The sequence below is a fragment of the Phocoena sinus genome, chromosome 18 (assembly GCF_008692025.1).
Source record: "Phocoena sinus isolate mPhoSin1 chromosome 18, mPhoSin1.pri, whole genome shotgun sequence".
In the NCBI taxonomy this organism is placed as follows: domain Eukaryota; kingdom Metazoa; phylum Chordata; class Mammalia; order Artiodactyla; family Phocoenidae; genus Phocoena; species Phocoena sinus.
Window position 1 is genome coordinate 5,463,090 of NC_045780.1, and position 26,807 is coordinate 5,489,896.

At 39.4% G+C, this 26,807-nt stretch overlaps 1 protein-coding gene across 1 annotated transcript in view; it reads right to left on the bottom strand.

Annotated features, from left to right (window-relative positions):
• The window catches only part of FLT3 (fms related receptor tyrosine kinase 3), a 54,269-nt gene extending 42,558 nt beyond the window's left edge, over positions 1-11,711 (bottom strand). The window contains 4 exon segments of the mRNA XM_032611689.1: positions 1,873-2,075; positions 7,911-7,965; positions 7,967-8,031; positions 11,547-11,711. Of these exon segments, the coding sequence (XP_032467580.1) occupies positions 1,873-2,075; positions 7,911-7,965; positions 7,967-8,031; positions 11,547-11,711 (488 nt within the window).
• Between the last annotated feature and the right edge of the window lie 15,096 nt (positions 11,712-26,807).

Consider the following 26,807-nt stretch of genomic DNA (forward strand, 5'->3'; position numbering starts at 1 on the left):
CTGCGTTTGAACAAGACCCCAGGCGAACCAAGCACAGGACATTGGAACAGCCCTGATTTAGAGCTCCAAGCAGCATGGTTCCAGAGTACTTGTGCTTGCGTTCATATAGGCAGTAAATTAGTAAGGAGTATACGTATTTTCTGGTTATGCAGGTACCCTGGGGATGTGCTCTCTTTCTCTGAACCTTCACTCTCCTGGTATCACGTGAGAACTCTTGGGCATATCATACAAAACTCTAAGACGGTTATCAAAGCTTAGGTGTGCAATCTGTCTGGCTATGAGTCTAAGCCCAGATTTAAGTTCAGTAACTCTTTACTATGGAGAAGTTGCTAAAAATGTTTTGGTACTAAGTTAACTCATCCACATAAGACCTATGATTTGGGCTGCCTGTCCTAGAATAAAAAGGCAACCTCAAAAAAAAAAAAAAAAGGCAACCTCTTAGCAGAGTAAAAAGAACCCTACTTTTTTACTTTGCGTTTTTTTGGCCTCAATCTAACAAGAACTGTTGGGGCATCAGATTTTAATAAGATTACCAGAACATTTCTTTAAGCCAAAATTCTTAATAGAAGATTGCCTTTGGTTTAACCCCGAGAGAAAAGTAAGCAAAACAGAGAAGTGAGTAACATGGCCTCAAAAGAGGAAAGGAAAATGAATGTGCTCTAAGATTTAGAACCAAACTTCAGAATTATAGCTACTGTCCTGAAAATTACTTAAACATTGGTTTGACCTTAAAGACACAAATGTGAATACTTGGTACAAGTCAGTCACAGATGTTCTCCCGTGTCTCAGTCAGGTGGCACGGAACCCCCTTTGGGTCATTGAGGGGCCATTTCCTGCATTGCTCCTAGAAAGACAGTGGCTCTTCTACAGCTTCGGGGCACCTGAGCACCCCAAGAATTAGAGAATAAAGCACCTTAGAATTAGTAAGTGGGCATTTCAGTGGCCTGTGCCCCTTGCTTCCTGCCCCACCTGGGCTCGGACAGCAGGGGGCAGCAGTCAGCCCAGGGTTAGACACAGGCTTGGTGGTCAATCTACAAACCTTGGCCATGATATCTTTCTGGATGGTGAGACCAACGTTCCCCACATACAGATCAATTTCTTACTAAAATGCTTTGTGGATATCACATATCATTGCAATTCTGCTCATCGTACTGTGAAACAAACTAGGTAAAGCCAAGGGTTCTTCCCCAAGGATTTCCCAGAAAGAAGCTTCTCACTGCTTTAACTAGAAAGCTCCTTGCTACTTTAACCAGAACGGAATGAAAACTCCCTAAGTTTTTACCTTTAAGACAAAATCCAGTTTAAAAAACAAGCCATCTTTAAAATCCCAAATACTCTTCACTATTTGTTTTACATTTTGCCAGTCATCACTGCTTTCTTAGGCCCTAAATATACCTATACATCTGTATATAAGTTTTTAAATGAATAGACTTTATTTTTTAGAGCAATTTTAGGTTTATGGAAAAATTAAGGAGAAAAAAAAAATTAAGCAGAAAGTACAGAGAGATCCTGCATACACCCTCGCCCCACTCCCACCCCTCACACACAGCTTTTCTATTAGTAACATCTTGCATAGGTGTGGTGTATTCGTTACAACTGATGAACCAATACTGGTATTAACTAAAGTCCACAGTTTACACTGGGGTTCACGCTTTGTGTTGTTTGTCTTATGGGTTTTGACCGCTGTAAAAGGTCATGTATCCATGCCTTAGCTATTTTTTAGTTTATTTTCTTTCACTGGAAATAAGAGTTACAGTGAACATGTACAGAGATTGGAAAAGAAACTCTAAATGAAGCAAGAAAGTCTCTGTATGGCAAGAAACTATTCCTCCAAAAATCCTTACGGTTGCACATTGCCCCGCCCCTGCTTACCTGTTTTGTAAATCAAAGTGTGGCTGGCAATTCAGGGAGCTGTGTTTAAAGACCCAGAGACAGGAAATGTTCCCCGGGGTGGTGACCAGCACTTGCAGTGTGATGGATGCAGTCACGTCCACCTCCACGGTGGCCGCTTCGTAGACTGCCTCTGTGCTCTCGGGCCTCAAGGCACAGTCCAGGTCTTCCCGGGATTCTGATGCCTATGTCATAGACAAAATGACGTGAATTTACTACAAGTGCATGTTCAATGCATCTTCTTCTTAGCTGGAACCTTTATCAAATAAACACACGTTGACATATGGCACACAACAGCCAAGCCCATCATAACCCACTGAGGATCATACGTCTGACCAAGATGCCTATAAATTACAAGTCTCTAAAGAAAAGACAGATAATTTTAGGCTGCATTTCGAAAATGTTTTATAGACTGTTATGGGTTGAACTGTGTTCCCCCCAAATTCATTTTTTTTTTTTTTGGCTGTGCCATGTGTCATGTGGGATCTTAGTTCCCTGACCAGGAATCGAACCCATGCCCCCTGCAGTGGAAGTTCGGAGTCCTAACCATTGGACCACCAGGGAAGTCCCCCAAATTCATATGTTGAAGTCCTAACCCCCAGTACCCCAGAATGTGACCTTATTCAGAACCGGGCCTTTACAGAGGTGATCCCGTCAAAATGAGGCCATTAGGGTGGGTTCTAATCTTATGACTGATGTCCTTATAAGAAGAGGAAATTTGGAGAAGACAAGCACACGGGGAGAACATCCTGTGAACATAAAGATGGCCATACAAGCCAAGGAGAGAGGCCTGGGACAGATCCTTCCCTCACAGCCTCAGAAGGAACCAAGCCTGACGACATCTAGATTTTAGACTTCTAGCCTCCAGAACTATGAAACAATAAATTTCTGTGGTTTAACTCACCCAGTCTGAGACTTTGTTATGGCAGCCCTCACAATCACAAACTAATATACAGCTAATAATCATAAAATTAAAGCACATAGGTATAGGGAACTCCGTGGTGTCCAGTGGTTAGGACTCCGTGTTTTCACTGCTGGGGGCCCAGGTTCGATCCCTGGTCAGGGAACTAAGATTCCAGAAGCCGCGTGGCTCGGCCAAAGAAAAACAAAAACAAAGAAAGAATACATAGGTATATGTTTTTGTGATTACTGGTATGCAGATAAGCATCTACATAGTAATAGTAAATTAGTATCTGTGTTAGAGGGGACTTAAAAACTAAAATATTGGGTTGGCCAAAAAGTTCGTTCAGGTTTTTCCGTAAGATGTTACAGACAAACCCAAACACACTTTGTGGCCAACCCAGTATGCTCTGGGCAGACATCCCCATAGGCTCATTGCCACCATCACACCCCTTGCCTGCTTTAAGTAACTGAGATATATTGAGAGGATGGTGTGCTAGCAACTTCTGCTGCTGGACCCCTCACCTCCTACCCCCCAACACATAGTGTAGCCCTCACACGTGTGTACGCGCATACACACACACACACACACACACACACACACACACACACACAAGCTTCTGCAGGTGAAGAGCAGGGTAGGGTAGCTCTTCTGCTACTGACCATAAGCCATATTTCTGATTTTATTTGTTCATTTCTTCAGTTAGTATCTGGTGAGTTATTTAGTCAATATCTGATAAGTGCTAGACCACCTGCTGGGTGCAATGGGGCTAGGGGAAAAAAGACACTGACCTTGTCCTTGAGTTTTGACTCTAATAGGAAGAAATAACTAAAAGTGAAATATGATGTGCCCCATAAACTGATACTGACTACTCTGAAAGGTGCATTTAAGTGCTCTGAACCTTCTGAGGAGAGAGAGGTGACTTCCAGGCTGGGATAGTGGGGGTGGGAATGCTTCACTGGAGTACAGCAATTGAGCTGGATCTTAAAAGAGGGACATAAAGTAAAGTCAAACAGGGACTTCCCTGGTGGCGCAGTGGTTAAGAATCCACCTGCCAATGCAGGGGACACGGGTTTGAGCCCTGGTCCGGGAAGATCCCACATGCCGCGGAGCAACTAAGCCCGTGCGCCACAATTACTGAGCCTGCACTCTAGGGCCCTCGAGCCGCAACTACTGAGCCCGCATGTTGCAAGTACTGAAGCCCATGCACTCTAGGGCCCATGCTCCACAACAAGAGAAGCCACCGCAATGAGAAGCCTGTGCACCGTAATGAAGAGCTCGCTGCAACTAGAGAAAGCCCGAGCGCAGCAACGAAGACCTAATACAGCCACAATAAATAGTTTTTTAAAAATTGAGTTATTAAAAAAAAAGTAAAAACAAAAACCTGACACGCTAGAAGAAAATATTTGCAATGCGTATTACAGATAAAGGAAATAAAGGACTAATATCCCTAATATGTAAATAATTTTTTTAGGGAATTCCCTGGCAGTCCAGTGCTAGGACTCCACATCCTCACTGCCCAGGACCCAGGTTCAATCCCTATTCAGGGAACTAAGATCCTGCAATCCTCACAACGCGGGCCAAAAAAAGGAAAAAATAATTTTTTTTTAACATTGAGGGACACAGGAGCCAAAAGACAGTAGAAAAATGGGAAACAGAGGGACTTCCCTGATGGTCCAGTGGATAAGACTCCACGCTCCCAATGCAGGGGGCCGGGGTTTGATCCCTGGTCAGAAAACTAGACTCCACATGCCGCAACTAAGAAGTCCGCATGCCACAACTAAAGATCCTGCATGGTGCAATGAAGATCCCCCAGGCTGCAACTAAGACCTGGTGCCGAAATAAATAAATAAACAATAAGGGGGAAAAGAAAAAAGAAAAAATGGGAAAAAGAAATGAATAGACAATTCACAAAAAAGCTATAAAGAATGGCCCTCGAACATATGAGAAAATGTTCAAGCTCACTCATAACCAGAAAAACTCAAAACAACACTGAGATATCCCTTATCTATCAGACTGGTACAAATTTTAAAGTATTGGCACAAATTTTAAAGTATGACAACACATTTTGTCAGGGAGGCTGTGAGGAAACAGCTACTCTCACACATTGCTGGGGGAATGCAAACAGGTGCAACCCTTCTGCAGGGGAACTGGAATTCGGCAACACCTAACTGAACTACTGTACACTTCACCCTCTGAGCCAGCAATCCTATTTTGAGGGCTATATCTCCAGCAATTAAATGCACCATTATTTACAGTTGTAAAATACTAGAAACCACCAAAATGCTCATACATAGGACGTTGACTGAATAAACTATGGTCCATCCACACAATGGAGGACATAAAGAAGGATGAGGACAAACTCCATGAACTGATATGCAGTGATTTCCTGGATAGACTGTTAAGTGAAGAAAGCTAAGGGCAAAAAGTATCTACTTTCAAGTATGCTACCCTTCGTGTAAGAAGGAAGGAGATTAAGAAAATACACATGTATCTGCTCCTTTGTGCACGAGAAACAGGAATAATACAAAAATTCTAAAGGAACTGGTGAAGTTCAGGAGGTAGGTGGAAAAAGGCTGGAAACTTGGTAGTAGGCATGAAGAAGGCATGACACTTCTCTGAGTATATATATATATTTTTAATTTATTTAATTATTTACTTTTGGCTGCGTGTGGGCTTTCTCTAGTTGCGGCGAGTGGGGGCTGCTCTTTTTTGTGGTGCACGGGCTTCTCATTGCGGTGGCTTCTCTTGTTGCAGAGCACAGGCTCTCGGCGAGCGGGCTTCAGTAGTTATGGCTCGCGGGCTCTAGAGCACAGGCTCAGCAGTGTGGCACACGGGCTTAGTTGCTTCCAGGCATGTGGGATCTTCCCGGACCAGGGATCGAACCCGTGTCCCCTGCATTGGCAGGCGGATTCTTAACCACTGTGCCACCTGGGAAGCCCTGAGTATATCTTTTAGTACACAGCTTTAGCTTTCAGGACCATAGTCATGTTGCACATACTCAAAAAAGTAAATCATTAAAGCCAACCAGGATATAGGGGGAACTCAAAATGGAATACAAGCCAAGTGAAGTTAATTGTATCACGAATAACTAACATAACCAGAGTGAAGGTGGTGGGAAAGAAAAGAACGAACATAAATAACTTCGGAAAATAATGCTTTGGACACTATAAGGTCAAAGACAAAAAGAACTGCACACAAATACTGTATTCTGGTGTTGTATAACAAATACTGTTGTCTGATGTTGTTTCAGAATTACTAGGTCTTAATACAACCCTGGATATTGCATAAGAATATAATTTATACGACATAGAACACAATGCAGCACTTAATACTAGGAACTGAGATCAATCATCATTAATTTTTTTAATAAAGCTTGTGTTTTATAAGAAAAACACTTAAATGTGTGCAGCTATTTTCTCACATTGAAAGACACTTAAAGGGACTTCCCTGGTGGTCCAGTGGTTAAGAATCCGCCTTCCAATGCAGGGGACGCGGGTTCGATCCCTGGTCGGGAACTAAGATCCCACATGCCACGGGCAACTAAGCCTGTGCGCTCTGGAGCCCCCATGCCACAACTAGAGAGAAGCCCATGCATCACAACGAAGAGGCCCGTGGGCCACACCGAAAGAACAACTGCGTGTCGCAACTAAGACCCGATGCAGCCCAAATAAATAAATAAATACTAAATAAAAGACACTAAGACTTAAATTGTCATAGCAAATAATATTAAACTTTTTCTTGTCTGCACAAAAATACTATGTATGCAAAATGCCTTAATTATTAATAAGTCAATGTGTTATGACACCAATATGTGTTAAAAAGTTAAACCAACCATGCTTCTGGCATAAAAAAGAATCATGTATTAAATCAGGAGTTTTAGGGTAATTCCCTGGCGGTCCAGGGAACTGAACTCTGCCCTTTCACTGCCAAGGGCATGGGTTTGATCGAACTAAGATCCCGCAAGCCAAGTGGCACGGCCAAAAAAAAAAAAAAAATCAGGAGTTTTACATGCATGTAGAAGGTTGTTATTGACGCCTATTTCACACTGCTTAAAATTTGAGAATATTTTTAATATCTCTGATTTGGGGAGGGAAGTGGGGGGGTCCAGGGCATCATGGCATGTGTCTATGTATTATACTTACGTTAAAGAAAACAGAGTGACTATATATCTGTATGAATCCTTAACTGGATAAAAGCCATAGAAGTGGCTAATTTATGTTCACTTTTTATTGTATATAGACATTTAATATTTTCACTTCTCGGTTATTTAAGCTTCCTTCATTTGAGTAAATAGCTAGGCTGTGATAGATGAATAGCATGAAGAAGAGTAACGACAAACAAGGTTGGAACTTGGAGTCAGAGCCAGATTATGGAGCGACGTGCATGTCACTTGAAGCCGTGGGAAGACCAAGCCGGGCTGTAGAGGATGTAGCCCTGCTTCAGGAAGACCCATGTGGCAGCCCTAAGTGAGCTGAACTGTAGAAGGAAGAAGCCACTTACGATATTATTGTGACTATGAGGGCCGGAATTAGGGAAGCGGCAGCGGGACTAGGGAATATGAGGTGGTTACAGGAGAACTAGGAAAGAAAGGAAATTGACAAGACTTGGTAACTGACTGAATATGAGGTCAAGGGAGAGGAAGCAGTCCAAAACGAGGCTGAGCTTTCAAGCCTAGGAACTAGACAGGGCCATAAACAGAAATCCATTAAAACAAGAAGATGCTTGGGGAAATAGAAATGAAATAAATTATACAGGTGTGTCTCAATGAGCAAATGGAAAAATCTACTTACCTAAATCCAGGAGACAGTTGGAAATTAGGGATTCAGGCTTGAGAGAGAAGCCTGGCTTCTTTTTAAGGAGGAAAGGGAAATTCCTGTTTCTTACTCATTCTAGTATCACTGTCCTTCCTGAATCTAAACCCAAAGAGAACAAGGCTCTTGATGGAATGGAGTGCCAGGTAGCAATGAGTAGAGACGCTCATCTGTACCAGATATGAGTACATAGTATACTTAAATACACAAAAAAGAAAAGCCATAAGCCATGGCAGGTGTCAATAGCTTACAAAGTATGGTCTCTAGAGAAAATAGCTAAAGTTGTCATTTTAATATTACTTTACCAAGGGATTCGATGATGATGTCCCCACTGATGAATCATTGTTTCTATGTTGATTAAACACACTTGATCACAGGCAGATCTTGATTTGTGATAGTCTCAAATATCATTGCGGAAAAAAACAACTGTAAAACAAAATAAAGACAATGATGTTGATCCATGCACCCCTTAAAAAGAATATACGTGTTTGTCTTACAAGCAAAACAAAATGTAATCAAGGGAGGGACTTCCTGGTGGCGCAGTTGTTAAGAATCCGCCTGCCAAGGCAGGGGACACGGGTTCGAGCCCTGGTCTGGGAAGATTCCACACGCTGCGGAGCAGCAGCTAAGCCCGTGCGCCACAACGACTGAGCCTGCCTGCGCTCTAGAGCCCGTGAGCCCCAACTATTGAGCCCACGTGCCACAACTACTGAAGCCCACGCACCTAGAGCCCGTGCTCCGCACCAAGAGAAGCCACCGCAATGAGAAGCCCGCGCACCGCAACAAAGAGTAGCCCCCGCTCGCCGCAACTAGAGAAAGCCCGCGCGCAGCAGCAATGAAGACCCAACGCAGCCAAAATATAAATAAATAAATAATATTTTTAAAAATGTAATCAAGGGAAAGTGGCCAACAGGAAAGTGTGTAGGAAATATAATTTCATAAAAGGTACGTCTTACTATCAATCAGGAGTGGAGGTCCTTAGAGCAGTGTTTTCCAAGGGAACTTTCTGCATGATGGAAATATTCCTTAGTGCTGTTCAGTAGGGTGGTCCTTAGCTGCATTTGAAGTGAGGTTAGTGCAGCTGAGGAACTGATTATTTGTATGCCAGCCATTTTTTTCTACTTTATGGTTTCCTGGTGCATATAAGCATTATGTTCACACTATATTGCAGTCTGGTAAGTGTGCAATAGCGTTATACCTAAGAAAACAATGTACGTGCCTTAATCAAAAAATACACTCTTAAAAAAAAAATACACTCTTGCTAAAAAATGCTAACCATCATCTGAGCCTTCAGTGAATTGTAGTAATAACATCAAAGATCACAGATCACAGACCACCGTATCAAATACAATAATGATTTAAATAATTATTGAATAAGTGAAATATTGTGAGAATTACCAATATGTGACACAGAGACACAAAGTAAGCAAATACTTTTGGAAAAATGGTGCCGACAGACTCCCTCGAGGCAGGGTTTTCACAACACTTCAGTTTATAAAAAATGCAATATCAAAAAGAAAAAGAAAAAAAAGGAATATCTGTGAAGCACAATATAGAGAAATGCAGTAAAACAAGGTAAAAGAAGGTATGCCCATTATCAGCAGTTCATTCCCTTTAATCGCTGGGGAGTAGTCTATTATATAGATATAACACAACATTTCAATTCATCCACCTGTTGATAGAATTTGGATTGTTTCTACTTTGGAGATCTTACAAATAAAGTTGCTATGAACATTGGTATAAAAGTCGTGGTTTGGATGTATGAGTTCAGATTCCTTGAATAAATACCAAGGAGTAGCATACCTCACTCCTATGGGAGGTGTCTGTGTCACTTTTTAAGAAAGTGCCAACTGTTCTCCAAAGAGGGTGTATCACTTTATATTCCTATTGGCAGTGTATGAGAATTAGTTGTACCATGCCCTCACCAACGCTTGGTTGGATGAGAATTTTTAATTTTAGCCATTCCAAGAGGCATATTATATCTCATCATGGTTTTAATTTGCAATTGTATCCTTTCAGATGCTTGTATGACATCCTACATATTCTTTGGTAGTATGTCTGCTGCATCTTTTGCCTTTTAAAATTGGGTTGTTTATTTTCTTATTATTGAGTTTTGAGAGGCGCCCCCCCCAGTTTTATTGAGATATTGTTGATATATAACACTGTATTAGTTTCAGGTGTACAACATCACAATTAGATATATGTATTTATTGTAATACGAGTACCACGATAAGTTCAGTTAACATCCATCATCTCACACAGTTACTAAAGTTTTTTTCCTGTGATGAGAACTCTGAAGATCTACTCTCGAGATGTGGATGGACCTAGAGTCTGTCATACAGAGTGAAGTAAGCCAGAAAGAGAAAAACAAATATCATATATTAATGCATATATGTGGAATCTAGAAAAACGGTACAGATGAACCTATTTGCGGGGCAGGAATAGAGACGTAGATGTAGAGAACGGACATGTGGACACAGTGGGCAAGGGGAGGGTGGGATGAATTGGGAGACTAGGAGTGACATAAATACACTACCATTTGTAAAATAGATAGCTAGCAGGAACATGCTATAAAGCACAGGAAGATTAGGTCGGTGCTCAGTGATGACCTAGATGGGTGGGATGGGTGGGAGGGTGGGAGGGAGGTCCAAGAGGGAGGGGATATATGTATACATAGAGCTGATTCACTTCATTGTACAGCAGAAACTAACACAACATTGTAAAGCAGTTATACGCCAATAAAAAAATAAATAAACAAATAAATAATTAAATAAAGATCTCTCTTAGCAACTTTCAAATATATAATAGAGTCCAGGTAGCCCCCACTTTTTGAAAGTTCACTTTATGCCACTTCACTTTTACAAAAGACCTGCATTAGCACCTGTTTTCACTAACTGAAAGAAATCTGAAGAGGATTTTTGCTTTTATGAAAAAAGGTGAAAAGCAAAAATAGCATCAGAGTTTGTTTGGTAGCGAGCTCTTACAGGGGTGGCTTGAACCCCAAGCAAGGAGAGTGGAACTGCCAAGCTCTTTCCCCAGAAACTATGCTCAGCATCTCACCATCAAGCCATCATAGCTTTGTACTGTGTCTGTGAGCATCTGTGCTTTATCTCCATTTATTCTGTGGCATCTGTTTGCAAGATGTGTCCCTAAGTTAATAGCTTCTTCACTTTACACAATCTGAGCTTGCCAAAGGTTTCACAGGAATGCTCTATTTTCAGATAGTGGGGAAACCTGTATTGGTAACTATAGTCACCATCTTGGACATTACATCCCCAGAACTTATTTATGTTATAACAGGAAGTCTGTACCTCCTGACCACCTTCACCCATTTCTCCCACTCCCTACCCCCGCCTCTGGCAAACACCAGTCTCTTCTCTGTTTCTGAGTTTGGTTTTTTTTTTTTTTCAGATTCCACGTATAAGTGAGATTATACAGAATTTGCCTGACTTATTTCACTCAACATGAATGCCCTGAAAGGGCATTCATGTTGTCACAAATGGCAGGATTTATTTCTTTTTTATGGTTGAATAATATTGTATATATACAGTTGACCCTTGGACAACGTGGGTTTGAACTACACAGGTCCACTTACACATGGATTTTGTTCAATAAATATTTGGAAAAATTTTTGGAGATTTGTGACAATTTGAAAAACCTCGCAGACGAACTGCATAGCCTAAAAATACTGAAAAATCAGAAAAAGTTAGGTATGTCGTGAATGCATAAAATATATGGGGCCTCATTGGGAATCGGGCACACCAACTTGGGTTCAGCAACAGATTTACGATCAGGACTGCCCGTACATGTAAAGCTGCTAACTAGCCTTGAAGGAAAAGATAAACACAAGCTGTCTTTTGGTTGTACAAGAAGGTCTGGACAATGAGTAACTTTTTCTGGATTGGTTTCATCGATGCTTTGTCCCTGAAGACAAAAAGTACCTTGCCCGTAAGGGACTGCCTTGGGTTCTTATGATACTGGACAACGCCCCTAGCCACCCAGAGCCCCATGAGTTCAACACTGAAGGCGCTGAAGTAGTCTACTTGCCCCCAAACATCTAATTCAGCCTCTAGATTGCGGGGGTCATAAGGACCTTTAAGGCTCATTACACACAGTACTCTATGGAAAGGATTGTCAACGCTATGGAAGAGAACACCAACAGAGAGAACATCATGAAGGTCTGGAAGGATTGCACCACTGAAAATGCCATCATTGTTAGAGAAAAAGCCGTGAAAGCCATCAAGCCTGTAACAATAAATTCCTGCTAGAGAAAACTGTGTCTAGATGTTGTGTGTCTGACTTTACAACAGAGCCAACGGAGGAAATCATGAAAGAGATGTGGACATGGCAAAAGAGGTGGGAGGTGAAGGGTTTTAAGATATGGATCTTGGAGAAATTCAAGAGCTAATAGGCACCATGCCCGAGGAATTCCCAGAAGAGGATCTGACGTAGACGAGCACTTCCAACCAGAGCCACACGATGAGGAAGAAGACACAGAAGAAGCGGTGACAGAAACCAAACTGACATGGAACAATCTGGCAGGAGAGTTCCAATTATTCAACACTGCTTTTGACTTCTTTTATGACATGGATCCTTCTATGATACAAGCACTGAAACTAAAGCAAATGGCGGAAGAAGGGTTGGCACCATATAGAAACATTTTTAGAGACAAGAAGCAAAAAAGTCAGAGATAAATTATGATGTATTTCTGTAAAATTACACCAAGGGTGCCTACCTCTCCTGCCTCTACCTCTCCCGGCTCTGCTACCTGAGAGAGCAAGACCAACCTCTCCTCCTCTCTCTCCTCCTCAGCCTACTCAACCTGAAGACGACAAGGATGAAGACCTTTATGATGATCTACTTCTACTTAACAAATAGTAAATCATTGTCACGTCCTACAGTTAATAAACTTATCTCCTGCGTATGTGTGTATCTTCGTGTGAAAATCTAACTGTATGAGATGTTTTTGTGTCACCATCATCATCATCACCTACGTATTCATCATGTAGACCAGTGGTCCCCAACCTTTTTGGCACCAGGGACCAGTTTCGTGGAAGACAATTTTTCCATGGACCAGGGGCCGGGGGGAGGAGGGGAGGGATGGTTTAGGGATAATTTGAGCACATCACATTTATTGTGCAATATATAATGAAATAATTATACAACTCACCAAAATGCAGAATGAGTGGGAGCCCTGAGCTTGTTTTCACTTGCCGCTCACTGATAGGGTTTTGATATGAGTCTGCAAGCAATTGTTTATTATGGTCTCTGTGCAGTCAAACCTCTCTGCTAACGAGAATCTGTGTCTGCAGCCGCTCCCCAGCGCTAGCATCACTGCCTCAGCTCCACCTCAGATCGCCAGGCATTAGATTCTCAGCCCGCCGCTCACTTCCTCTGTGCAGCCCAGGGTTGAGAACCCCTGGTGTAGACCATTGTGTGCAAGAGTTGTGTTGAAGTGGATAGCCTATCCTTATGTAGGCATAAGGTGAGTGATACTTAATATAAAATTAATAATGTTTAGTTTTCTTACTGTTTTATAATTTTGCTTTCAAAGAATTACATTACCATACTATATGCCTCTCTACTGTAATTGGAGAAATTGCATATCAGTCTGTCACCACTTTTGTAAAAAAATAACAATTTTTCCGATATTGTATTATGAACATGACTGTAATGCTGTATGCCATAACATTTTTAGACCGATTCATTCATTAATATATAGGCTAGGGACTTCCCTGGTGGAGCAGTAGTTAAGACGCCATGCTCCCAATGCATGGGGTCTGGGTTCGATACCCGGTCAGGGAACTAGATCCCACATGCATGCCACAACTAAGAGTTTGCATGCCACAACTAAGGAGCTGGCGAGCCGCAACTAAGGAGCCCGCCTGCTGCAACTAAGACCCAGTGCAGCCAAATAAATAAATATTTTTAAAAATTATAAAAGTATATATATAAATAGACTAGGCTAACATGAAGAGCAATCATATCACTTAACACTAAGCTATCATAAAGCAGTCATATTGTTGCTTCTTCATTATCAGTGCAGGAATCGTTATACGTAAATATGAATTTCTTTTTCATTATTATTATTATTATTTTTATTATTTTGGCTCACCACACGGTTTGCAGGATCTTAATTCCCTGACCAGGGATTGAACTCAGGCCCACGGCAGTGACAGCACCAAGTCCTAACCACTGGACTGCCAGGGACTTTCCCATCTTTTCATTTTTGATGTGTAGTGTTAGTAATACATATAACACCTACAGTGTTTTGTAACATGTAAGACAATATTGATGTAGGTGCTGACAGATGATTCATCATGTAAACAGGCAATGGAAACTTACAGCACTGATAAATACAGTATAGTACCGTAAATGTACTTTATTTTACTTATAATTTTCTTAATAGCATTTTCTTTATGCTAAGTTTACTTTAAGAATACCATATGTAATACATATAACATACAAAATATGTGTTAATGAACTGTTTATGTTATCAGTAAGGCTTCTGGTTAACAGTAGGCTATTAGCAGTTAAGTTTTGGGGGAGACAAAAGCTATACTCGGATTTTCAACTGCACAGGGAGTCGGTGCCCCTAACCTCCACGTTGTTCAAAGGTCAACTGTATACACCATATTTTCTTTATTCAGTCATCCATCAATGGACACTTAAGTTGTTTCCATGTCTTGGTTACTGTAAATAATGCTGCAATAAACATGGGGCTGAAGACATCTCTTTGAGATACTGATTTTGTTTCCTTCAGATATACACCCAGAAGTAGAATTCCTGGATTATATGGTAGTGCTATTTTTAATTTTTTGAGGAACCTCTATACTGATTTCCATAATAGCCATACAGTTTTATATTCCCTTCAACAGTGCACAAGGATTCCCTTTTGTCCACATCCTCACCAACACTCATTACCTTTTGTCTTTTTAATGACAGTCATTCTAACAGGTGTGAGGTAATACCTCATTGTGGTTGCTTTTTTTCTTTTTTTTTTTTGGCCATGCGGCATGCAGGATCCTAGTTCCCCAACCAGGGATTGAACCTGCGCCCTTGGCAGTGAAAGTGTGGCGTCCTAACCACTGGATGGCCAGCAAATTCCCTCATTGTGGGTTTGATTTACATTTCACTAATGATTAGTGATGTTGAGCGCCTTTCATCTACCTGTTGGTCATTTGAGGGTCTTCTAAAAAAAACGTCTGTCCACTTCCTCTGCCCGTTTTTTAACCAGATTAGCTGGGTCTTTTTTTGCTATTGAGTTGTATGAGTTCTTTATATATGTTGGATACATGATTTGTGAATATTTCCTCCTATTCCATAGGTTACCTTTTCATTTTGTTGATAGCTTCCTTGGCTGTGCAAAAGCTTTCAGTGTGATGTGGTCCTATTTAGTGTCTTTTATGTGCCATACAAATTTTAGGGTTTTTTTTTTTTTCTATTTCTGTGAAAAGTGCCATTTGAATTTTGATAGAGATTGCCTTGAATCTATATATTGCTTTAAATGATATGGACATTTTAACAATATTAATTCTTCCAATCCATGAAGACATAAATTCTTTCCATTTATTTGTGTCTTAGTCATTTTCTTTCATCAATGTCTTATACTTTTCAGCGTAGAGATTTTTCTCCTCCTCGGTTATTTATTCCTAGGTATTTTATTCTTTATGATGCAATAGTAAATGGGATTGTTTTCTTTTTCTGACAGTTTGTTGTTAGAACCACATAGATTCTAACAACCACAGAATAGAACCACAACTGATTTTTTTATATTGATTTTGTATCCTACAACTTTACTGAATTTGTTGATTAGTTCTAACAGGTTTTTGGTGGAGTCTTTACAGTTTTCTATCTATAATATCATGTTATATGCAAATAGAGTCAGGTTTACTCCTTTCTTTCTGATTTGGATGTCTTTTATTTATTTTTCTTGCCTCATTGCTCTGGCTAGGACTTCCAGTACTATGTTGAATAAAGGTAGCAAAAGTGGGCATCCTTGTCTTGTTCCTGATCTTAGAGGAGAAGCATTCAGCTTTCACCATTGAGTATGATGTTAGCTGTGAACTTTTTATATATGGCCTTATTATGTTGAGGTACATTCCCTCTATACCCACTTTGTTGAGAGTTTTTGTCATAAGTGGATATTGAATTTTATCAAATGCTTTTTCTGCATCTCTTGAGAGGATCATATAATTTTTATCCTTCATTTTGTTAATGTGGTGTATCATATTGACTGATTTGCAGATGGTGAGCCATCCTTGCATTTGTGGAATAAAACCCACTTGATGATGGTATATGATCCTTTTAATGTATTGTTGAATTTAGATTGCTAACATTTCCTTGAGGATTTTTGCATCTATGTTCAGGGATATTGGCCTGTAACTTTCTTTTCTTGTAGGGTCCTTTTCTGGTTTTGGTGTTAGGGTAATGCTGACCTCATAAGATGAGTTTGGAAGTGTTCCCAGCTCTTCTATTTTTTAGAAGAGTTTGAGAGGATTGAAACAATTCTCCTTAAAATGTTTGTTAGAATTCATCAGTGAAGTCATCTGGTCCTGGATTTTCTTTGGGAGCTTTATTTTTTTTTTACTGATTCAATCTCCTTACTAGTAATTCTGTTCAAATTTTCTGTTTCTTCATGATTTGGTCTTGGTAGGCTGTATGTTTTTAGAAGTTTATTCATTTATTCTAGGCTGTCCATTTTGTTGGTATATAATTGTTCATAGTAGAGACATACCTTGTTTTATTGCACTTTGCTTTATTGTACTTCACAGATGTTGCGTTTTTTTAGCGGTACGCGGGCCTCTCACTGCTGCGGCCTCTCCCGTTGGGGAGCACAGGCCCCGGACGCGCAGGCTCAGCGGCCATGGCTCACGGGCCCAGCCCCTCTGCGGCATGTGGAATCCTCCCGGACCGGGGCACGAACCCGCGTCCCCCGCATCGGCAAGCGGACTCTCAACCACTGCGCCATCAGGGAAGCCCGATGTTGCATTTTTAATAAGGGTGTGGCAACCCTGCCTTGAGCAAGTCTATCAGAGCCATTTTTTCCAACGGCATCTGCTCACTTCATGTCTTTGTGTCACATTTTGGTAATTCTCACAATACTTCAGACTTTTTTGTTATTATTAATTTGTTATGTGATGATCTGTGATCAGTGATTTTTGATGTTACTACTACAACTCGCTGAAAGCTCAGAAGATGGTTAGCATTTTTAGCAAGAAAGTATTTTTTAATTAAGGTGTGTACACTTTTTTAGACATAATGCTATTGCACACTTAGACTACAGCATAGTGTAAACATAACTTTTATATGCAGTGGGACACCAAAAAATTTGTGTGACTCATCTTATTTCAGTATTCGCTATATTGTGACGGTCTGGAACTGAACCTGCAATATCTCCAAAGTATGCCTGTAGTCTCTCATGATCCTTTGTATTTCTGTGGTATCAATTGTAATGTCTCCTCTTTCATTTCTAATTTTGAGTCCTCTCTTTTTTCTTTTATTGGTAAGTCTAACTAAAGGTTAGTCTATTTTGTTTATCTTTTCAAAAAACCACGTCTTAGTTTCATTGATATTTTCTATTTTCTTTTTAGTCTCTATGTTATTTATGCTCTGATCTTTGTTATTTCTTTCCTTCTACTAACCTGGGTTTCATTTGTTCTTTTTCTAGTTCCTTGAAATGTAAAGTTAGGTTGTGCGTTTGCACTCTTTATTTTTGTTTAATGTAGATGTTTATTGCTATCAACTTCCCTCTTAGAACTGTTTTTGTTGCATCCTATAAATTTGTTTTTTTTGCGGTACGCGGTCCTCTCACTGCTGTGGCCTCCCCTGTTGTGGAGCACAGGCTCCGGACACGCAGGCTCAGCAGCCATGGCTCACGGGCCCAACCACTCCGCGGCATCCGGGATCTTCCCGGACCGGGGCACGAACCCGTGTCCCCTGCATCGGCAGGCGGACTCTCAACCACTGCGCCACCAGGGAATCCCTGTTTAGTACTTTCTTAAACTCTCTCTCTCTCTCCATGCAAATTCTTACTTTATTCATGAATTGTTTTCCTAACCTCAGTGAGCATCTTTATGACCATTATTTTGAACTCTTTACAGGTAAATCACTTATCTCCATTTCACTGGGGTTTGTTTCTGGAGTTTTATCTTGTTCTTCTGTTTGGAACACACTCCTTTCTTTCTTCATTTCCCTTAATTCTCCATGTTGGTTTCTGTGAATTAGATAAAACAGCCATATCCTCCCAGTATTCAGAGTGGTCTCTTGTAGAAGATAAATCTTATCTTTCAGCCCAGGCTTAGCTCTTGGTTGTCTCTCAAATTGCCTTCTTTGTGCTTATTGTCTCCCAGTAGTGAGGGGGTACCATGACTTGTCAGTGTACCAAAGGGGAGGGTCTCAGTCAGCACCTAGAGGCACAGTGATGGGAGGCTGGATGTCCAGGCAGTGGTAAGCAGACCTCTTTCAGGGAGAGAATGGGAGCTAGTGTTTCTGTCTGCTCTCTCTGCACTGAGCCATAAAGGATAGCCAGTTAATAACTGTTTCTTTGTTTGCTACAGTCCAGTGGGGCCCACAAATGCAAGACCTGCTGGCCACCAGATCAAGGGGGTGTATCCTCTGCATGGCAGTCACAAAGGCCAGGGTTCTAGATATGTGCAAAAGCTCCTTTCAGAGAGATATCAGAGGGGGGACGTGTAGATGGTGCTTCCAGCCTCCCCAGTCTCAGGCGGAATTGCAGTCAGTTCCTAGATGTATGTTAAATTAGGAGTCTGACCCTCAGGTTGAAAGTAGGCCTCTTTAAAAACAAACAACCCAATCAAAAAATGGGAGAAGACTCAAATAGACATTTCTCCAAAGAAGACATACAGATGGCCAACAGACACATGAAAGGATGCTCAACATCACTAATCATTAGAGAAATGCAAACCAAAACCACAATGAGGTATTACCTCACGCTAGTCAGAATGGCCATCATCAAAGAGTCTACAAATAATAAATGCTGGAGAGGGTGAGGAGAAAAGGGAACCCTCTTGCACTGTTGGTGGGAATGTAAATTGATACAGCCACTATGGAGAACAGTATGGAGGCTCCTTAACAAACTAAAAACAGAGGGAATTCCCTGGTGGTCCAGTGGTTAGGACTCCATGTTTCCACTGCCGGCGGCCTGGGTTCTATCCCTGGTCAAGGAGCTAAGATCCCGCAAGCTGAGTGGAGCAGCTAAAAAAAAAAACAACTTAAAAATACAGCTACCATACGATCCAGCTATCCCACTCCTGGGCACATATCTGGACAAAACTATAATTCAAAAAGATACATGCACCCCAATGTTCATAGCAGCACTATTCACAACAGCCAAGACATGGAAGCAACCTAAGTGTCCATCAACAGACGAATGGATAAAGAAGATGTACATATATACAATGGAAAACTACTCAGCCATAAGGAAGAATGACATAACGCCCTTTGCAGCAACATGGATGGACCTAGAGATTATCATACTAAGTGAAGTCAGAGAAAAACAGAGAAAGACAAATATCATATGATATCACTTATATGTGGAATCTAAAAGTATGATACAAATGAACTTATTTACAAAACAGAAACAGACTCACAGACATAGAAAACAAACTCACGGTTACCAAAGGGGAAGGAGGGGCATGGATAAATTAGGAGCTTGGGATTAACAGATACATACTACTATATATAAAACAGATAAATGACAAGGTCCTACTGTATAGTAGAGGGAACTGCATTCATTACCTTGCAATAACCTATAATGGAAAAAAATTTGAAAAAGAATATGTATATACTTACAGGTATAACTGAATCACTTTGCTGTACACTAGAAACTAATACAACATTGTAAACCAACTATATACTTCAATAAAATTTTTTTTAAAAAAACAGGCCTCTTTAAGGAAGAAACTGGGAGAAGGATGTTTATGTCTGTTGCCTCGGCCCAGAGGCTCAGGTACAGTCATAATGAGTCCTTGCAAACCTTTACAGACTGTTTCTTTGTTTGCTAGATTCTGGTGGGTCTCATGGACATAAGCCCCACTGACTTTCAGAGCCAGGGGTTTTGGGGGCCTGTCCCTCAGATGGAAGTCCTAATAGTAGAACACTAGATGCCGGGTCCAAACCCTTCGCTCCTCAGAGAGAAAATTAAAGTTGTGAGTTCCTTACCAATTGCATGTTGCTGTGCTGGGGGCTGGACTTATGGCAAGATTGTGTCTCAGTCTTTTCTATCCATTTCAATTTTTTTTTTTCTCATTTGCCTGATGTGTAACTGTTGCTTAGCTGGTTTCCGGATTTCCTTCAGAAGGAACTGTTCCACGTGTAGCTGTAGATTTGGTGTGTCCATGGGCGGAGGTGAGTTCAGGAACTTCCTTCACAGTCATCATCGAGTTTTTAAAAAATGTATCTTCTGGATACAAGTCCTTCATCAGATATGTAATTGACAAATATTTGCTACGAACCTGTGACATGTCTTTTGAAGACCTGAAACTCGATCTTGAAGATGTCCAATTTATCAGTTTTTCTTTTATGGATTATGCTTTTGGTTTTGTAACTAAAAAAATCTTGGTCCAATATAAGGTTAGAAAGATTTTCCCCTAGGAGTTTTACAGTTTTAGGTTTTACATGTAGGTTTTTACATTTACATTTTAGTTTTAAATTTAGGTCTATGATCCATTTTGAGTAAACTTTTTATATGGTATGATACATGAATCACAGTTGTTCATATGACTGTATTTGCAAATGAGTATCTAATTGTTTCAGCACCATATATTGAAAGATTATGATTTCTCCATTGAATTGCCTCTAAATTTCCATCAAAAATAAATTGATTGCATATTTCTGATTTATTGCTGGAATTCCTATACTTTTCCACTGATCTATTTGTCTATCTTGGTGACAATTCCACATTGTCTTATTATTGCTTTATAATAAGCCCTGAAATCAAGTATTATTAATATTCAAACTTTGTTCTTTTTTTCAAAGTTGTTTTGGGTATTCTAGGTCTCTTTCGTTTCCATATGAATTTTAGAATAAGCTTGTCAATTTCTGCAAAAAGTTCTGCAGGGATTTTGACAGGAATTGTATTGAATCATTAGATTGATTTGGGCAAAACTGACATTTTAGCAATATTGAGTCATACCATACATAAACATTGTATATATCCTTTTATTTAGGGCTCCTTTAATTTCTCTTAGCAATGTTTTGGAGTTTCCAGTGTACAGATCTTGTCTATCTTTATCCCTATTTCATATTTTTGTGCTGTTTTATATTTCTCACTTCAATTTCTGATTGTTACAGAAGCACAATTTATTTTTCTACACTAAACCTGTAACACGCAAACTTACAGAATTTGCTTATTAGTTATCGTTACTTTTTTGTAGGTTCCATAGGATTTTATACGTATATGATTAATGTCATCTGCAAATAGACAGTTTTACTTCTACCTTTCCAATATGGATGCCTTTTCCTTGCTTTATTACACTGGCTAGAATCTCCAGTACAATGTTGAAAGGAGGTAGTAAGAATCGATATTCTTGCCTTATTTCTAATCTTAGGATAAAATACTTAGTCATTTGATGTTAAGTATGATGTTAGCTAAGTGTTTTTCATAGATACCTTTACTTAGTTTGAGGAGAATCATTTCTATTCCTAGTTTGCTGGGAAATTTTATCAGGAATGGATGTTAAATTTTGTCAAAGGCTTCTTCTGTATCTATTGAGATAATCATACAGGTTTGTTTTTGTTTTTTAATGGATTTTTTTTTTATTCTGTGAATATGGTGAACTACATTGATTCATTTGCAAATATTAACCAACCTTGACTTCCTGGAATAAACACCGATTAGACATATATTATCTTTTGTATACACTGTTTTTTTGTTTTTCGGGGTTTTTTTGTGGTACGCGGGCCTCTCACCATCGTGGGCGAAGGCTCAGCGGCCATGGCTCACGGGCCCAGGCGCTCCGCGGCATGTGGGATCTTCCCGGACCGGGGCACGAACCCGTGTCCCCTGCATCGCCAGGCGGACTCTCAACCACTGCGCCAACAGGGAAGCCCATGTATACACTGTTGAATTCGATTTGCTAAAGGGTTGCTAAGAATTTTTGCATTTATTTTCATGGCAATTATTGGTCTGCAGGTTTGTTTTTGTTTTTTGCTTGTAATGTCTTTTTCTGGTTTTGGTATCAAAGTAAAGCTGGCCTCATAGAATGTGTTGAGAGGTATTATCTTCTCTTAAATTTTCTGGAAGAATCTGTGCAGTATTGGTATTATTTCCTCTTTAAATACTTGGTAGATTCCCCAGTGAAGGCATGTGCTTCGGTAATTTTCATTGTGGGAATATTTTAACCACAAATTCAATTTATTAACAGACATAGCATTATTTAGGTTATCAATTTTTCCTGGATAGCTTTGGTAGTATGTGTCTTGCAAGGAATTTTTTCCATTAAATGTTAAGTTGTCAAAGTATAAAGTTGTTAATAATATTTCCATATTATCCTTTTAATATCTATAGATTCTGTAGTGGTGTTGCCTCTCTTACTCCTGATATTAGAAATTTGTGTCCTTTTTCCCCCTGATCGATTTGGCTATAGAGGTTTAGCAATTTTATTGATATTTTATTGCTCTTGGCTGCACTGATTTTCTCCCTTTTCCTCTATTTAATTGATTTTCACTCTGATCATGTGTGCTTCCTTTGTTTCTTACATGATTTTTTTTTTTTTGGGCTGTACCACACGCTAAGAGGAATCTTAGTTCCCCAACCAAGGATCGAACCCATGCCCCCTGCAGTGGTAGCACAGATTCTTAACCACTGGACTGCCGGGGAAGTCCCTTACACGGGGTTTAACTTGTTATTTTTCCCCTCTTGCTTGTGCTTAGATTTGAGATCACTGATTTGAGATCTTTATTCTTTTCTAGTAATTTAGAGCAATATAATTTAATGCTGCTAATCATTTAATAATTAATAATTTAATACAATACATTTCCTCTTAAGTACTGCTTTAGAGACATCCCACAAATTCTGATAAATTGCATTTCATTTAGTTCAATATACATTTTCACTTATCTTTTGTTTTCTTCTTTGACCCATGTATTATTTAGAAATGTGTTATTTAGTTTCCAAATATTTAAGGATTTTCCATTTATCTTTCTGTTATTAATTTCTAATTTAATACCATTGTCGTCAAAGGATACACTTTGTATGTCTTGAATCTTTTAAAATTTATGGGGACTGCCCTGGTGGCACAGGGAATTAAGAATCTGCCTGCCAATGCAGGGGACACAGGTTTGAGCCCTGGTCCGGGAAGATCCCACATGCCACGGAGCAACTAAGCCCATGCACCACAACTACTGAGCCTGACCTCTAGAGCCTGTGAGCCACAACTACTGAGCCCGTGTGCCACAACTACTGAAGGCCACGTGCCTAGAGCCCTTGCCCCACTGCAATGAGAAGCCCCGCACCACAACAAAGAGTAGCCCCCGCTTGCCACAACTAGAGAAAAAGCTTATGTACAGCAATGAAGACTCAATACAGCCAAAAATAAAAATGAATAAATTTATTTTTAAAAATAAAAGTAAATAAATAAAGGAATAAAATTTATGGAAGCTTGTTTTATGGTCCAGAATATGGTCTAAATTGATGTGTATTGCATGCAACTGAAAAGAACCTATATTCAGCTGTTAAGTATTCTTTAAAGGTAAATTAGGTCAAGTTGGTTGATACTATTGTTCAAGTCTTCTACATCTTAATGCTTTATTTCTCTTTCTTCTGTCAATTACTGAAGGAGTGTTGAACTCTCTGAATTTAATTATGGATTTGTTCATTTCTCCTCACAATTCAATCACATTTGATCCATGTATTTTCAAGCTCTGTTATTAGATACATAAATGTTTAGGAGTTTTATGTCCTCTTGATAAATCAAGCCTTATAGCATTATGAAATGACTTTCCGTCCCTAGTAATATTCTTTGCTCTGGAATATACTGTCTAGTATTTTAGCTTCCCCGGCTTTCTTTTGATTAGTGTTAGCATGCAATTTTTTCCCCTATCCTTCCACTTTTAACCTATTTGTGTCTTCCTATCCAAGTCTGGTTTCATTTAAGAACATTATAGTTGGGTCTTGCTTTTTTTTTTTTTTTTTCTTTTTAATAAAATCTGACTACCTCTGCCTTTTAATTGTGATATGTAGATTATTTAATGACATTATTGATACGCTTAGGTTTAAATCTACCATATTATTCTTTGTTTTCTATTTGTCCCTCTGTTCTTTTTTCCCCTTTTCCTGTTTTTCTGCCTCCTTTGGGAAGAATTGAGTATTTTTTATGGTTCCACATCATCTCCTTTCTGGGATCATTACCTATAATGCTTTGCTTTTTTATTTTAGTAGTTGCTTTGAGGTTTAGAGTATATGTCTTTATCTTAACGTAGTCTACTTCTACGTGCTCTTATACCACCTCACATATAATATCAGAATACAATAGTATCAGTATATACTTACAATAGTACATTTCCATTTCATGCCTCTTTAGGCTTTGTGCTATTGCTGTCATACAGCATACTTCCACATAAGTTTTAAACCCCCCCAAAATCACTGATATTATTTTTGCTGTAAGTAATCAATTATCTTAACAATTTAAACATTTTTTTAAAAGTCTTCTATTTTACTCCCTTTGGGTGGTCAAATATACATGTAATTAGAGTTCTTGGAGAGAATGGGGGAAAGGAGGACAGAAGAAAATATTTGATGAAATAATGGAGAAAATTCTTTCTACATCTGATGCAAATGATAGAAGCCCAACAAAACCCAAGTGCATGAATCAGGAAGAAAACTGCAAAAGGTACATTATAATCAAGTTATTTAAAGCCAATGATAAAGAGAAAATCTTTTTTTTTTTTATCATTGCTAGTAATGACACGTATTCTTAATCATGTATATCCTGAATCACTTTTTCATCACAACACACATAAATGTCTCATTGTATACATGTAATGTTTTATATTACACAAGGTATCAGGCTTGTTGAATATTTGCCAACAAAAGGATTTTTTGGCTGAGAAGGAATCCAGACAAGAATGAGAGGTCACTAGTACTTTAAAGACAAAATTGAATTTGCCAACCAACTTTAAAAAAATCAACCTCTTTTAGAGAACCTATAGTATTTTGTCATAGCAAGTAGCCACTTTCAACAAGGTCCCTATTTGGGGCTCGTTAAAGAAAGTCTTCATGCTCATTTTTGCCATTGTCTGGGAAAATCTTAAATGCATCCAGAGAAAACAGATACATTCATACAGCAGACTTACATGTATGTTTGACCAACTGAAGTCCTCATGTAGCTCGCTGATTCTCTGTTCATTTTACTTTGACTATTTTCTCTGTTCATTTTGGATAGTTTCTATTGCTGTGCCTTCAAGTTCACCAATCTTTTCTTCTGCAGTATCTAATCTATTAACCCCAACCAGTGTAATTTTAGTTTTTACCTCTGGAAGTTTAATTTGTGTGATTTTTTCATATTTGCTATTTCCCTACGTAACACATACAAGCTTTCCTCTAGCTTCAGGAACAAAGGAATATAGTTATAACAACTATTTTAATGTTCTTGTCTAGTAATTCTATATTCTATGCCATTTATGGGTCTCCTTTGGACATTTGAGTTTTCTCCTTATTATGGGTTGAATTTTTATCTTTTGTTTGTCTGTTAATTTGTAACAAGATGCCAGACATTGTGAATTTTACCTGCTGTCAGATACTTCTGTGTTCTGTTAAATATTCTTGAACTTTTTTCTGAGATGTAGTTAAGTTCACTGTAAACACTTGATCCCTTCAAGTCTTGCTTTTGAGCTTGGTTAGGTGAGACCAGAGCAGTGTTTAGTACAGAGCTAATTTTTCTCCACTAGTGGACTTCATCAAAACTAATAACTTCTGTTCTTCAAAGGACACAGTTAAAAAAATGAAAAGACAAGCCACAGGATGGGAGAAAATATTTTCAAAAGAAACAACCTGATAAAAAACAGGCAAAAGACTTTAGGAGACACTTCATCAAACAAAACATAGCATGACAATTAAGCACACAAAAAGGTGATCAACATCATCAGTCATTAGGGAAATGCAAATTTAAACCACAATGACATGTTGCTACACCTGTTAGAAATGTTCAAAAACAAAACCAAAAACACTGACCATACCAAGTTATGACAATGATTTTGAGCAACTGTACATGCACTTTGAAAAGCTGGCACCTTCTCGTAAAGCTGAATATTCACTTAGCATACATTCCAGTGATACAACACCACTCCTAAGATATTTACCCAAGAGAAATGAAAACCTATGCTCACACCAAGACTTATGTTCAAATATTTATAGTGGCTTTTTTCATAATTGCCAGAAACTAGAAGCAAACTCAGGAACTTCAGCTGGTTAGTGGATAAACAAACTTTGGCACATCCATACCATGGAATAGTACACAGCAATAGAAAGGAAAAGATCTGATATACGTAACAACATGGATTAATCTCAAATAATTACACTATGTGAAAGAAACAGACTCAAAAGTCTATATACTGTAAAATCCCACTTATATGACATTCTGGAAAATTTGGGGAAAATGATAGGGACAAAAAAAGAGATAACTAGTTGCCAGGGTTGGGGATGGGCATCAGGGTTGACTACACAGGGGCATAAGGGCAGTTCTGGGGGAAATGGAAATGTTCTGTGTCTTGATAGTGGTGGTAGTTATGTGACTGTATGTGTTGGTTAAACTCATAGAGCCATACAGTAAAAAGGGTAAAGTTTGTTATATAAAAAGTATACCTCAATAAATCTGACTTTTTAAAAAGCCAAAGGAAGAATTTGCCCCCACTGATATTAAGGGTCTTTCTAAGAATCCGTTCCAAAACCCTGGTGGCACTTCCCAGAGTCTCGTTCCAAACATATCCTGAGCAATGAGGACAACTTCATTTGTTTGTTTGTTTTATTTTCTTGTCACACTGCGCAGCACGCGGAACTTCCCTGACCAGGGATCGAACCCGTGCTCCCTGCAGTGGAAGCCTGGAGTCTTAACCACTGGCCCACCAGGGAAGTCCAAGGACAACTTTAGAATCGGAAGAGAGCTCCTGAGGGGTGGTGGGGGGATAAGTGGAGAAAGAAATTTGGCACCCATGTAAAATAAAATTTTAGGTAAAAGTAAAGT